General features: G+C 38.9%; 2 protein-coding genes across 8 annotated transcripts in view; both read left to right on the top strand.

The window, feature by feature from the left end:
• Positions 1-87: 87 nt before the first annotated feature.
• Positions 88-7,992, top strand: LOC120817216 (ubiquitin-conjugating enzyme E2-17 kDa). Of its 2 annotated transcripts, XM_040173164.2 has the most exons (8): positions 106-512; positions 3,841-3,904; positions 3,985-4,016; positions 4,426-4,503; positions 5,466-5,571; positions 5,889-5,982; positions 6,111-6,163; positions 7,375-7,992. In XM_040173164.2, exons 1-7 carry the CDS (start codon positions 489-491, stop codon positions 6,157-6,159), a joined length of 447 nt encoding a protein of 148 aa, XP_040029098.1. In that variant the 5' UTR covers positions 106-488; the 3' UTR covers positions 6,160-6,163; positions 7,375-7,992. The 2 variants fall into 2 exon arrangements, with proteins under 2 accessions (XP_040029099.1, XP_040029098.1); XM_040173165.2 differs by lacking the exon at positions 6,111-6,163 and having other exon boundaries at positions 88-512.
• A 4,651-nt stretch (positions 7,993-12,643) lies between these two features.
• LOC120817995 (transcription factor COE3) overlaps positions 12,644-15,809 on the top strand; it is an 86,855-nt gene continuing 83,689 nt past the window's right edge. For 4 of the 6 annotated variants that reach the window (XM_078100555.1, XM_078100551.1, XM_078100554.1 and 1 more), the window contains exon 1: positions 12,645-13,490. In XM_078100555.1, the coding sequence (XP_077956681.1) occupies positions 13,357-13,490 (134 nt within the window). In that variant the 5' untranslated portion in view covers positions 12,645-13,356. Of the gene's footprint in view, positions 13,491-15,809 lie in introns of all 6 variants that reach the window. The other 2 variants (XM_078100553.1, XM_078100552.1) reach the window with 1 other exon arrangement.

Below are 15,809 nucleotides of genomic sequence, written 5' to 3'. Positions count from 1 at the left end.
ATAATAACGACTATAATCATAATAACAATATATAGAATAATAATAATGCTGATAACATTAACAACAATACATAACGTTTAATCCATCAGTGGATACATTTTTTTTCTTTTCGCGGTGCCGTGAAACGCGTCAGAGTGAGACCTCCCGCTCCCGGTCCGCTGACAGCTGCTCTCTGTGTGAAACGGAAGACATTTTGAGCCGCTGCGGTCGGTTCCATTATTCGAGTGTCAGCCTAAAGTCGTGGCTGACGTGCTGGAGAGTCTATTCTCCACGCCTTGAGCTGTAAAAGTCCGTTTGAAACAACAACAACAACAAAAAGACGAGCTTTCCCGAAACAGTTTTAGTTTAACCGGTGCGTTTGTAGCATAGCTAGCTTAGCCAGCCGACAAAAGCTAGCAACGTCCTAGATGCTAGTTAGTTAGCGCCACCTAGCTGGCCTCCTCCTCCTCCTCCTTCACCTCGACAGCTGGTCCCTTTACGCAGACACAATGGCTTTAAAACGAATCACCAAGGTAACGGACTTCCCTTGTTTTTTCGTCTTCCCAGGTTTGATTATGTCAGGTCTTCGCGTTTTCGTATCGTTGTTTAACGGACGGCTGTTTGCCGTTAGCTCGTTGGCTAGCGGCGTTAGCTTCGTCTAACCAACCGCCGCTGATGATATTTGACATTTAAAAACGACACTTTTCCTCCTCGGGTCTGGTCGGCACGGTTTGTTTTAAAACACATTCTTCGTGAGTGACCTACGCGTGTCGACGAAGAAAGGCCGGCTTCTGTCGGCCGGTTTTGGCTGTAACAATATCCGGCGCTAGCTTTAGCTTTGGGCCGCTTGCTGAAATGTTCCGTAGGTCATTAAAATAACTGTACAGTCATTTCACTGACACCATCTTTTATTTTGACCACGTTCGGCTGTCTGCTTCAGTTTTGGATGTTTTCTCAATGAAGTCTGGTTTATTGTCAAATCATAGGTGGAACAAATCTTCTACTTTAGTACTGCTATTTAAAACACATTGTTTTAATAGTGTTTCAGGCCTGTGTTTAAATATTTAAGATGAAAGTTAATAAAGTAATCATTCATCTAAATAATATCGTAATGTAATGACCAGAGGTAAATGGTCAAATAATTACAACAATAATACGTCCCAGAAAAATATAAACTAACGTTATATAATGCATTTATGTTTTATATCAATACAATGACCGCAAGTCATTTTATTATTTGAATAAAGACTGCCCTTCGATATTACTAGTAAAATATACTGTATCATATGAAAATCAGAAAATATATTGTTCTTAAGGCAAAGACATAAAATACTGGATTTTACTTTATTTCTGCTGAATTTTTGTTCTTCGCAATATTCTACCAATAATAACCCACCGATGCAATGCTTTTATTAAGGAAAGGTCATTATTACAAAATTTCTGATTAGAATACACTTATAGTTATAGAAATATAGTTGAGATAGAATAAAAGTCATTTTGAATCCTAATATAAAAGATATTTATTATATGGTCATAATCTAATGGTGGAAGAAGTAGGCTACGATGTATATATAGCACCATATTAATGATAAATATATTACATTATTTTCAAATATCCACATAGTGGGGGAACTTATGTTTACCTCTGTGTAAATTAAAACTTGACAAATGATTAGAGCAGAATACTTTTTCATTTAATGAGGGGCTTTAGTGCAAAATGATTATAACACTTGGAGGATGAGTTACAGAGAAAAAAAGATATATTTACATATATTAACACTTAAGATCAATAACATATAAATAACCGATTTAAAAGGATACTTGAGTTGGTTTGTGCTTGGTCTGTCCATGACATTTCGATGTGTGATGTCATGCGTTTCCACAGTCTGATTATGGATCATTATATTGATAATTGCCTACCGTCAGAAGTTTGAGAAGACTGCAAATACAACAAGACATTTGACAAGTAGTTTGTTTAATTTTTTTTCAATTATTCAAGTAATACAACATGAACTTAAATGATTAATGAATGGACTTTGCTGCTGTTTAATCCCAACGTTCACTGCATCCAGGCGTCTAACACTTCAGGATTAGTACGTTTTGTTTTTGACTCGTTTAAAAATACAACGCTTCACCAGCAGTTATGCTGCTGCAGAATAATAAACGCACTCCTATAAAAGCTCAAGATGACATGTTAAATCATAATAAATGAATAGGAATAGCAAAATGTAATTTTATATAGTCAAAAAATCATTTCACATCTTGACTTGAAACAAGAAATTTCCAATAAACACAATTTATTTCCTGTTTTTCTCAGAGACCGAAGCTTCCAACTAAGTCGTAGCTGTCTACTTTCTTCTTTTCTTGGAGAACAATTGTTACTGAAGCTCTCGAGCTTTGACCCGTTTTAACGTACGGCACCTCACGCAGGTGAAAAGCATCGAGCAGTGAAGTTTGCCCCCAATATTTGTTCTACTTTTTAGTAGAATTTGGTTGATCAGATTGTCTCATCAAGATCAAATCGTTCTTTTGTTTTTCAGGCGTAGTGAAAATATTCATGTTCTAAAGGCTAAGTGCCAACAAATGGTTATTAAAAGCAGAGTATTTAGTTCAATATAATGTAAATTTGGGTAATTTTTACATGCTTACTTTGGATTTATCAGAAATGTACTGGAACCAAAGCACCCCTTTTTAAAATGGCAGGAATAGGAATTCATAAAAATTAGTATTTTAGTATTTGTTATAGAACTTTAATAACCTCAGTAATCGTCTGTGTACTTTGTGGTCATCAGATTCATGGCGTTTCTCGCACAGCTGCTTGTGTCACGTTCTGTTGCCTCCCAAACTCAAACCTGAAAGATGAGCCGTGTGTATGTGTGTGTTTGTGTATGTGTCCCGAGACTGTGTGTCACATACCGGCGGCACATCAGCCGGTTGGGCTTTGGGCGGACCCCTGCACGTCTGAATTACAACCCCCCCACCCGCCCCCCTATTTTTAGTAGAGATAAAATTGGCTGGTTTTGCATCACAACGAGCCGAGTGTGTTGGTTTGTTTTTAACGCAGTGTACACACAGGAGATTGTCTGTTTTAAAACAAATGTTTTTGGTTCTATTCCCAATAATAAGGTAAATAAAAATCACAAATGTATTATTTATTATTCTGTCATATTCATTGTTATTTTATTACTAGATAAATATAAGAATTAATTTACACAAGTCAAAAGCCTCTTTGTTCTAACAAATAAAACATTACGTTTTTAACAGTACATCATGTTTCCTTGAGTCCTGAAGTATTATGGGCTCATTATCAACCCCTGAATGATTATGGATAATCAATGGATTGTGATATGTTAATTTAGTCTTTCATGGTGACTTGGAGTCACATGGAGTTACATTTTTTTCAAGAAATTGAAATTGAGAATAATTTTTTAATAGTTTATTTCAAGTTTTTATATTGATGAAAACGTGATGTGTTTTCTTGTAATCACTTAGTTTCTGGTATTATAATTTCTTGTTGACTTGATACTTCCTCTTTTGTTCTTTCTTCTTCCTCGGTTGTAATCGGTAATGAGTCACTTCCTGTTTGATGACGAAGACTTACATCACACTTGTTGTTTACACGTTAAACCTTCTCTTAGTTAGAGATCAGTTAGTTAGAGATCAGCTGCTGTTGACGTTTTCCAAGCAGGAACCTGCACGACCGAACAAAGCATCAACACAAAATACACTTAAACAGATGATACTCTGCCTGATTATTGATCTTCTATCAACCATCTTACTAGTAAACCGTTCTTTTTATTTGGTTGCTGGTCTTATTTTCTGGACTTAAAGTAATATTCATTTCCTCTTCTGTGGTTTCAGGAGCTAACTGATCTGTCCAGAGATCCTCCGGCTCAGTGCTCAGCTGGACCTGTCGGTGAAGACAGTAAGACGCCCGTCTCTTATTTACACACAACGGACGGACAAATATACTTTGTTTACACTCTTTTCTGTGTCTTTTTCCAGTGTTTCATTGGCAAGCTACTATTATGGGGCCTGTAAGTATGAGTATTATAAATTCTCGTTTAAGTATCAAACTGTTTTTATTACTCACGCAACCTCAGTTACATTTTATTCTGGAGTTGAACAGCTCAGTGTAGCTTGTCTTAATGCAGCGCTGTGTGATTTTTCATTTTTAAGTAATGTAAATAAAAACAATTCCTTGAAAAATAATGATTTTTATTGGCCGCTTAAAATAAAGGTTTTGGGACTGAGTTGTAGAGTAGTGCAGAAGTTCTCATAGAAAACTCCCAATGTGACTAAACGTCAAGCAGATGTATCTAATGTATAGAAGTACAGCTGTACATTTGTAAACTGTTAGTAAAAGTATTTATAAAACGCTAACTAACCTTCAGAGTGATGGTGTTTTAACGTATAATTGTACATTGTGTGTTTTCTCTGCTGCAGCCGGACAGTCCCTATCAGGGAGGCGTATTTTTCCTGACTATTCATTTCCCCACAGATTATCCCTTCAAACCCCCCAAGGTCAGTTTCTGTCCTCCTCCGTCTGTTCAGTAAGAAGAGTTGCTATTTAAGGAAACAACCTACGCGAACCTGGTTTGGTTTAATTTCTCATTGTGACACGTTGTTATTTAAGGTAAACGCTACCTGTTTTTGGTCAGTAATAAGCAACGTGACATTGTGATTAACTTCATGTATCGAGAAGGAGGGAGAGGTTTGTTTACAACAAAGTTCAGAGAGGGAAGTCATGAAGTCTTGACTTCATTGTTTTTGTTGTCACCATTTTTAATTTAGGCCAGTGTCATGTTTTTGGAAACCAGTAAACCAGAAGTGACCATCTATGGACTGAGCAGAAGGGACGGATGGATAAGTCTCTGGTAGAGAGACCTGTCAATCAGTGTGTAGGCCCACCCCAAAGTATCACCTGCTTTATGGTCTTTTTGACCATAATGGATCATAATTTACTAAATGAACATAATACTGTGTTGAATAGCATTTGAAAAAAGAGATTGAGCCAATAAACTGTTTACAGAGGGAATAAATCAAGAGAGAAATAGTTTTCACTAGAGACAATGCAGCTTTAACACATGAAGCTTTGACTTCAGTTAAAGAACCGGAGGTTTGTCTCCTGGTTGGAAGTGAATAAGAATTGTTGTAAATCAGCTGAGAAGTTCGTTACTGCCATTTCTCTCGTCCATGTTTTCATGTTTCATTCAATCCAAATTCTTCACACCCAACAAAACCTACTCAGGCTAGAAAAAAAAAAGTCTGTGTTGCATAAACCTACAGATCTTTCAATATATATATTGTACTGTGGTGTGGAAAGAATATTAAATATGCTTTTAAAGAAGTACATCTATTTGTATACGTGTAGACTGTACTTAAAAGTTTGAGCTCGACGGTTCAGGTTGGTACAAAGTGTCAACGCTTCTATTGTCTTATAAAAGCTTCTCTGATTCCCAGCGTTTCTCCTCTTTTTCCTTTAGGTCGCCTTCACGACAAGAATTTATCACCCAAATATTAACAGTAACGGCAGCATCTGCTTGGATATATTGAGATCACAGTGGTCTCCTGCATTAACTATCTCTAAAGGTGAGCGCATCCTTACAGAATTAGGAATGTAGTTCACCGCCTGATACATTAAGATATTCAATATGACAGATTATACCCAACAGATAGTTGTCGCTTTGAGACCCAATTCAAACATTTATTAACTCTTGTGATTAACCAAACAACCCAGATCAGCTGTTGAGAGGATTTTTTGGGTTGTAGCATTGACAGCTAATAATCTTCAAACCCGTCCTTACTTTTATCCTCTGGCTTTGACAATAAATTCCTTTGTATTAGTGCAGTTATGTTGAATGATTTTGGTGTGAATATGTTTGTCTCATCTTTTCTTCTCTCTGCAGTCCTTTTGTCCATTTGTTCTCTGTTATGTGACCCAAATCCCGACGACCCGCTAGTGCCAGAGATCGCCCGCATCTACAAAACAGACCCTGTTAAGTGAGTCGATCTCTTTTCAACACTTCCTGTATGGTTGAAACCACCCTGAAATAGAGACTCGTGGTAGATTAGAGTCTCTGGTGACGGAGCAGCAGGGTGGAGGTCTTTAACCACAGTGTCTGTCTCAGGTATAGCAGACTAGCCAGGGAGTGGACAGAGAAGTATGCCATGCTGTGACAGGGTAAGAGCTCAGCTGACGTCTGATTGGAGCACAGCTGCTCAGCTCCGTAGAACTCTGGGCGGCTGGATTTGGACTTGAAGCACGTTGATGCAAAGCATGGCTCCACAGACAGCGAGTCAGTCTTTCATGTTTTAGCCTGCAAGTCAACAGAACTTATGTCAGCTTTAAAAGAACACGAAGGCAGATGAGATGTTGAAGAGATGATGTGTGCGAGGTTGTTCAGTGTTTTGCTCGAGTGGTTATGTGGTCTCTCTTCTACCACCAGACCGCATTAACAGAAGTAGTCATTTAACCTCTCAGAGCACAACAGCTGCTCACCTCCTTCTGCCTCTATCGGACCGTTAGTTTGTGTTGTAATGTGACGTCTGTGCTGTAATGCTATTTATTGAGTTTAACTAAAGTCAAACAACACAAACACGTTAACTGGTTGATGGTTAATCACTGTTTATGTGCATGGTCTGGTGTGTTTAACGGATTCAGTGACTGCGAAGTAAGGAGGTGAAAATCTTCTAAATAAAGTGTTCACTTTATGAGATGATCAAATAATGAATATTAGTTTATAAACGTTTGGCAGGGATTTAAAAATAAGCTAAAACAACTGACGGCTGTTTTTGTTTTTACCTGCATGAGAAATATGAAGTGAGTTTCGTGAGGATTTTCAATAAAAGTGATAAACATTTTCAAACGTTCATCCTGTGTTCACATTCAATTGTAAATTTCCAATTCCTACATAACTTAAATTGTTTTGCAGTGACGTTTCTACTCCGTATTGCTTATTTCATAAAGTTGTAATTCTATTTTAACTTGCTAAAACATTACAAATGTTAAAGTTTTTAACAATTGCTTTTAAATGAAATGTTATAATTTTTAACTGTAAAGTAACTAAACCGATCAGATGGAAATACTTTTATTTTTCACTTAAAATGCAATACATTTGTTACTATCCCCTCCTCGTAGGGGGTAAAATATCTCAAAGTGAATTACATTTCTTAAAAATATTGAAATAAATGTACGTCAAATATATATGAATGAATATACATAAATAAATACAAGTAGAAAATCTCTCTAATATCAGAAAATATCCGATATCGGTTAGAAGAAACAAACAACATGAGCGTGCAGAACTGAGTGAGCCATGTTTGCCGGCATGGCATCGTCTCCGTGGCAACGAGCTGATTGACTCACCTGTATCTAATCTGATCCTCCTGCAGGTACAACAAGACTGCTCAGGACTGGACTCAGAAATACGCCATGTGACCCACTTTCTTCTTTGTCCTCCTCTTCTTCTCTCACTGCTGGAATAAACTGTTTGATTCTCTCATGTGGCCACGCCCCCCCCCCTCCATCAGCCAATAACAGCAATTTGTTCATAAATACTTTTTTTTGTTTTCTTTGTCCTAATTGCTTTTAAATTCTTGATCATTATCATCTTTTTTTTTTGTTTCTCTGCTTTTCAAAACAAAATGAATAAACTAGGCGAAGGCCGAGGACTCCGAGCTGTGAATGTGCCAACTGCGAAACAAACAAAAAACAAACAAACAACGCAGAGTGGACTGAAGAGAGAACTGTTACAATAAATAAATAATAATTTAATGCATGTCAGTGATTGGTTCATGTGCTGCTGAGATATATATCTATATAGATGTATATAAATATTAAAAGAATAAACGACAGCCTTTGTTTTGGTTTTATTCTGTTTTTGTTTTGTTTTTAGATGAGAGCCGTTAGTTTGTCCATCCTCCGACACTGTTCTCCTCTTTTTGCACTGAAGATGAAACTCAAAGCTCAAAGTCGCCTGGACTTTTCTCAATAAAGTTGAACAAATTGCTGCTTTTCTGTCATACTGTTTTTATTTGTTACTGTGTTTGTGCTTAGGCAGTTGACTAAAGATCAGTTATCTTGTCAACTATTTTGTGATTTAAAAAAAAAAAACGTATAACAAAATTGCTGCTTCCAAGGCCAAACTTGACTGACTTTTTACTTGAACATTATTTTTACTGTCTTACATTGTTGTACTGGTACCCAAGTTAACAGCATTTTTTGTGTTAAAATCAACTTTTACTATCAGTGTTTCACATATGTATAAATATAGGTATTGTATGCTGCAAAATAACAATGTAAAAGAAGAGGGAAAAGCTTATTGGACAGCTGGTAGCCAATGAGATGAGAACACTAAACGTCTGCAGGGGACCAGTTAGTTCACAACACCACCAGCAATGTTGCCAATTTAGCAACCTTGTTACTAGATTTAGCATATTTTCAGACTACCACGGCAACTGATTTTGAAACCGCACGTAGCGACACATTTAGCCATTTAAAAAAATTGGGTATTTGGCAGCAGTCGGCTGCACGGAAGAAAGCTGCACACATTATTTGAGTTAAGTTGCTTGTTCAATAAAATGGCATATATGCCCTATTACTAGCTTGTATCTATACTTATTGATCCGTTTTGTAGCATGTTAACTACCTATAGACTGCCTAGAACTATAATTATTCAGAATGTGTAGGTTTAGTAGTTATGACATCACAACGCCATTTAGCAACTAATTGACCTGCCTCTGGCAACTTCCCCGAAAAATTAGTTGGCAACAGTGAGTTGCAGTCATTTCGATCGGAGACCACCAACTGCTCCAAGACTGACAATACACGGTAGGAGTTTTTGTTATGCATAATTACACATAATTTATGAAAGATAACATAGTAACGGTCATAAAGGTTATCTGTTGGTTGAAGCTGTATTCGTACATCAAAAACTACAGTACTTTATATACCTAAAGTAGTACTGCGCTTAAACCGTTAGCATCACTTTAGCTGACTTTACATCACGTGGGCAATTGTACGGTACTTTTTCTTTGAGTACATTGCGGTTACATTACAAGTTATATAACTCACTAAACTTAAAATATCTTTAATTAGAATTATTATTATTACAATTATTTAATGTTCCAGGTGTTTCTTTTGGCAGAACTGTGAGTTTACTGATGAGAAGTAAAAAAATCGGAATTAATATTGTTGAGATCCACTTTATCATTAAAAAAAAAATCAAATTAACAATCACATATGAGGATTCACTACTTTTTTACTGTTTTTACTGACTTTTAAAAATATGTATTAATATTAATTTAAATCGGGATTATATAAAGGAAATGACGTCATTGTTAGCTGTAGTTCAACTGTTAATGTAATGTACAGATTTGTCCTCCAGATGTCGCTCTTTACCTTTTTTTAATGAACTTGGTTTCCTTCTTTCTTCTCGAGTCCACAAAGCTCATTGGTTTCTTCTGACAAGCTGACTAGATATTGTATTCATATATTGTCTGCATCATCTGATAGTCAAATCTTTTTTGTTCTCTCAAAATCTTTGAATATCTGTTTACATGTGATACTTTCTGTTAACTCTTTTTGACATGTATATATTTACATTTTGCCAATTTTTATTTAATAATATATACTTTTTGTGTTTTGCACGTTAAGGTTTTCACTATAGCTAATGAAGAACATTAAATAAATACAGTTTATTTAATCTGGAAAAATCATTTTCAAAATGATGAACTTTTTTGGCACATTTGCATTTTAATATTTTAATGTTTTTTTTTTGTTTCCTGTCAAGGAACGCTTCATGTGTTAAAGCTGCATTCTCTGTAGTTTCCACCAGGGGGCGACTCCTCTGGTCCTATAGAGGTTTATGAGTAAATTCTTCTTCTCTCTTGATTATTGCCTCAGTAAATATTGTACGTTTTTTGGTTTTTGGTCTCAATCTTTAGTTTCAAGTCTTCTCCAATACAGCATGTTAATTTAGCAAATTAAGATACAATTAAACACATTAGGTTTGGAAACATTTAAAATGAGACATTCAAAATAAATGGAAAGCTTAAATTGAGCAGCTTCTGCCAGTTCTGTTTTAATAGATTAAACAAAGATAACTCTTAACAAGTGATTGAAAAGACATGAATCTCTCTCATGAATCTCACTTATGAGGTTTAAATATGTCATTTGAGTTCTGGCAGGCTGTGATTTATAAAATATATATTTATGGAAAAAACACGGAAATATTATAGTTATTTAAGAAGTAAAACTTCTCAATTGTTATTTTAAACTGTTTCTGAACTCTTGTCTTCAGTTCTTCCTCCGTAGGTGCTCAGTTTAGTTCTGGGTGCTTTAATGTATAGACTTTTTCCTCTATTCTCTTTGACATGAAATATAAAGTGTCGTATGTATTTGTAGCTTGTGTGATGGTAAAGATCTGAAATGTATAAGTAGTTAGAACAATGTGCAGTGACCGCCTCTGGACACCGGGGGGCGCCTTGTGACCGTAGACAGAAACAAAGTGAAAGATTCTGCCGTTTAAAGCAGAAACCATGTTTAAGAAGCAGGTTCTTCTGAATTCAGACATCAACGCTGCTCTGTGCGATTGCGTCACGTCCTTTATGGTTCTCTCTAGAACCACGGAGCGCAGGGTTCCAGGATGGTTTGAAGAGGGTTGAAGGTTATCGGAGGAAGTTCTTAGGGTTCCTGGAGGAGATTGTAGGTGTTTTCTAGTAGGCTCCGTTGTGTTCTAAAGAGGCTCTGGGGGTTCCTATGGGGGTTTTGGTAATCTCAGAGAGTCATGGGAATGATTCGAAAAGTGGTACATTGGTCCATTAAATACTCTAAAGGTTTCTAGTGGGTTCCAGCTGCTTTACGGTTCTGATCCTTTTTAGGGAGCCTCTTAGGATCTAGAAGGAGAACCCAGAGAGGGTTCCATTCCAGAGGAGGTTCAAAGGGGCTCTCTGAGGCCTCTGGGTTCTTGGATGGGTTCCTCAGGCTTTATATGACGTCCTAGGAGTCTGCAGAAGGTTCTGGTTTCATCAGACAGAGGTTCTTGTCATTTAAAGGGGAGCCAGGAGCCTTTGGGCCCAGGGCCTCTTTAGTGGGTTCCACAGGTATCTCAGGCAATCATAAGGGGGTTCCAAGAGGCCTGTTGGGTTCCAGGTGTTTTAAGGACCTCTAATACTTGGTCCTGTATCTCAGGGTCTGATGTTCCAGGAGGTCTTGAATAGATTTGAGCTCACAGTTCCAGATGGTTCTACAGCTGATGCTGTCTTATTGTCACGTTTGTTCATTTATTTATTCAACCTTGATAAATAAAATAAAATCAAGTCAAGTGAACCTTGTTTTTAAATACAAGCATCTCATTCGAGTCGTTCCTGGCATGTTGTGTGAAAATGTGATATTCAAAGAAAAACACCAGTTTTATTGATTTAATGAAGTGTACCAGATTTTAGAAGAGAACATGTAGTAATACTAATAATAACAATAACATAATTATATCCCGAACAGTAATGCTAATTAATAAAGATGATTTATTTTAATAAGCCTGTTGCCTTCTGGTTTGTAATCCTCTTCTTCCTCCTCTTCCTCCTCGGCATGTTCTCGTTGACTTTCTCCCCGCACACGGATCTTTTTTTCGGGCTTCCAGACGCTTCTGGGTCCCTGGAGGAAAAGCAGCGGGCTAAAGGAGGATAAATATTTAATCAGCGCTGCTCTAGAGTTTGTGCTTAATTAGAGGAATTCTGCTCCTGCCACGAAAATGAACAAAAAAATGACTGCTGGAGATGTCAAGCCCCCCCACCCAAAAAAAGCAGAAACATCAAGAGGCGTGATCAGAACCACACAAACAGTTATTATTTTGAGAGTGATTGATCTAAATTATACGACTAAAGAAAAAATATATACAAGTGTGAAATAAAACACTGAAACGCATCGTTTTAGCGCTGCCTGTGTGTGTGTGTGTGTGTGTGTGTGTGTATGTGCGCGTATGGTTGTGTGTGCGTGTGGTTGAGTTAGAGAGACCGCGCCATATGTCCGTGCGTAAAACAGAGCGCAAATTGGTGCCAAATCCGCGCGTCGCTCGTGTCAGTCATCCTAACGGCGGGATGACAGAGGAGATTATTCCACATGAAACCTGTTAACCCCCCCGCCTGCAAAAAAGAGAAGCGAAGTGAAGGAAGCCTGAGCTTCTTCTGAGGAAACGAATACAGATCCGAGCTTCAGTATGTCGGTCGTGTCTCGCTGAGGAGAATCTGACGCGGAAGGTTTGGATGTTTGACGGAATTGAACCTCGTGCCGACAGATTGAGAAGCCGCATATTAACACAAATAAAAAGTCCTCTAAATGAGCTCGTGAGTTGTTGCGTGAAGCTGCCGAACGTCACGTGTCGTAATCAATGCATTTGATCACCCGTATGTTCGCCTCATTAGCTGACATATCTCCTTCTTCCACTTTTTAAAAGTTTCATGTTTTAGCTGTGCACGCGGAAACCCTTATTTGGCGTGCCTTTTCTTTCTTTTTTTCTCTCTCAGCCGTGACGCAACGCGGCTTCAGCCCAATGGGGCTCCAGAGGTGCGACCGATATGCAAACGAGCAGCCCTTATTTGGGCGTGTCCCCGCCCCCTCGCCGATCCGCGCCGGTCCCGCGGGAGGCTCCGGAGCCTCGGACCCCGGGAGAAGGAGCTCTCCGCCGGGACGGAGGAGCCATAAAGAGCCGGGGAGGGAGGGGGATGAGATTTTCTCGCTGCCCAATCCCCCTGTTCCCCCGGGAGCGAGCAGCCTCCCGCGCTCCGTCCCTCCCTCTTGTTTGCTAATCATTTCATTTTACTCCTTTTTGAAGCGGTGGCTTGTTTTTTTATCCCACTTTTCATTTCTCCACAATCCGCGGCTGCTCGCCTCCCTCTGATCCCGCTCTCCACGCTGCGTTCTCCCGGCGTCAGGCTCTGGATCCCGGTGATTCTCGCCTCTCTGACTCTCCCCCCTCACTCTCTCTCTCTCTCTCTCCCTCTCTCCCTCTCTCCACCTTTCTCTGCCGGCTCCTCGGAGATGCTCTCCCCGCTCTCCGCTCCTCTCTCCGCCCTCTTTTAACTTCACAGAGCCGCCGGTTTTCTAAAGCGCAGAGTGCTGCGGAGCCGCGGCTGGGATCTAAAACCACCCCGCAGAAACCCAGGGGGATCCCGGACTCTTCTTTGGACCAGGACCCTGTACTTTGGGGAAGCGTGTCCTCCACCCCTCCTGCTCCACTCCCTCCGCATCGCTCCTCTTTTTCTCCACCTTAATCCAGGTGGTCCTTTGGCTTTTTTTTTGGAGTGTTGGGTACAAGGAGGATTATTCGTCTTCTTTCTTGTTTCTGGTGAAGACAAAGCTCCCAGAAGGACACTTTGATGTTCTCCATCCAGGACAGCCTCCCCCGGGGGGCCCTGACCATGAAGGAGGAGCCGCTCCCCACCGGCATGACCCCGGTCCGCTCCTGGATGCAGGGCGCGGGGATTTTGGACGCCAACACAGCGGCCCAGAGGTAAAAAAAAACAAAAAAAACCCAAACACACACAATCAAAGCAACAACAAATCCCCCCAAAACTATGCAACTTGTCGTGTCTCCGCGCGCCGCTCGGAAGCAGCTGGACCCCCAGAGTCTCCGCGCGCCTTCCCCTAAAATACACGTGAAAGTTACCGGATTCTGATCAGAATTCACTACTAAAAGCAGAATGTGTTTGGACAAAGGTCACGAACTGCAGCTCGTTTCTCCTTCAGGCTTCAGGGTGGAGGTGTCACTTTGGGTGGTGGTGTCAGGGCGTCACGTTGCCTCCTCCTGTCCGGGGGACCCGGGTTCGCGTCTGGGGTCCCCCGCACTCTTCTTCGCGGTCTTAATAAACCGAAACTGCTGAATGATTGTTTCCGTCGCGGCTGATTATTGATTATTGAACTCACCGAATCCCGACACGCGGACACGCCGCGCGCGCGCGCACCGCGCACCGCGGAGCGGTGGCTCGGCTCCGTTTCTCCGGAACTCCTCCAGAACATTTCAAAGGTTATTCCATTCAATCCTTGTGAGATGTAAGACTTCATTATTTAATGAAATCACTGCGGGTTTTTCTCCACTGCTAAAATCTCTAATCATGCGGCGGGTCAAATAGAAACACGATGTTTTATTTATGAACACAGTCAAGGAGGAAATAAATCTTAATGTAAGTGGGTCACAGGTTAAATTAAAGCTTCTCAGACGCAGCGTAACATGTTTCACTTTGACATTAAGCGTTTTATTTCTACTTTAGCTCTGAAATGTTTTCACGATTCAATAAATTATTCTAAAGCGGTAATCTGAATGACTCAAAATCCCAATTTTAACAGTAAAATATTGATGTAATTTAAATAAAAATAAGAGTGGGTTTAGAAAGTCTAATAATAATAATAATAGTAGTCAGTTATTTCTGATGAAAACGGGACAGTCAGGTGAGAGGTGAAACCTGAACCGAAGTAAATCAATGCAGGATTTCTCTGCCCGGCTTTAAATCAGATGCTGCTCCTCCATCACCTCCATCACCTCCGCAAGCACGCGCACTGACAACTCCGCTCCTCGCGATTCTTCCGCGTGCTTTCTGAAGAAGTCTGCAACAAATGAAATAGAAAACTGAAGACAATTCGGTTTAATTCGCACCGTTTTCAAATTAAATTATGTCATCATTATGTCATATATAAACCTTAAGTTTCTGATTAAAAAACATTTTTAAACATTAGAAACATTTATGGCTCAGATCTGGTTACACAAAATACAAAACATTATTTGATTAATAAAAATGCCATATGAATAACTTTTTTAAACACTTTTTAGAACACCTACAGAAGAATATAATTTAATTGAGTTAATTTATAATCTATTTGACACAAAAAGTAAAACATATTGACGTTAATGTTCAGTTTTTTTCAGGGCTTTAAATCTTGAAGAAAATCAAAAATCAATATCAATAGTATCAATAATATCAAGGAGCTGCAGTGAGATAATTTAAAACAGTCACAAATCGTTTTTTAAAATGTCTGAACTCATCTGTTAATTGGTCAATCAAAGGGTCATATAAGTACTAAAGCAGTACTTCAGTACTGAAATACTGAAATACTGAAGTACTGCTGAAAACACGTACATGAGAGGGGGATTGAACAATGAACAGAATCATATTTTATGTGTCATATAAGTGACATATATGTTTAGTTTATTTCTGAATGAGTAGGAATCTTTTCAACACTAAAGCTGCTGAAGGTGTAAGATTTAGATTTATTTATTTAGATTGACAGGTGTCATTGAGACAAAAAAAAAGTGACTCTGACACTCCGAACATGTGAAGAAGAATCTGATCTGACGCCTTAAATCGGAGAAGAAATTGATTTTTAAAGCTTTATATGTGAAGAGACAATTGAAGTTATTTTTATCGTCTCAATTCTGCAGCTGCACATTCAGTTCTAGTTTAGGAATAATATAAATAAATAGTTAAAGGATGAAGGTTTGACTTCTGGCTGCTGGGAGTCAAAAGAAAACTCACAAATTAGACTTTTAAAGCAAGAGACGATGAAAGAAGAAGAGATTATATTAAGTATAATGTAAACACACACATATCTTAACTCGGATCATCCATAAGAACAACTTGCTTCAGCTGCTAATCCATCAGTAATTCTCCCGTTATTGATCGCTGATCAGAATCTTTCTCTTTCTCTCTCTGAGCCATTTATTTATTAAACGATAAACACGGACGTGTGAGAGAGTGGAGTCGATGTTCGCTTTTATGTTCTCAGTTCTTATCGTGACCTGACCTGATCTCTAATAATCACCAGCAGATAAAAGTTT

Source organism: Gasterosteus aculeatus, chromosome 4, assembly GCF_964276395.1.
Source record: "Gasterosteus aculeatus chromosome 4, fGasAcu3.hap1.1, whole genome shotgun sequence".
NCBI classification, from domain to species: domain Eukaryota; kingdom Metazoa; phylum Chordata; class Actinopteri; order Perciformes; family Gasterosteidae; genus Gasterosteus; species Gasterosteus aculeatus.
Note: the sequence above shows the minus strand (reverse complement) of the source record. Positions and strands in the feature narration are given on the sequence as shown.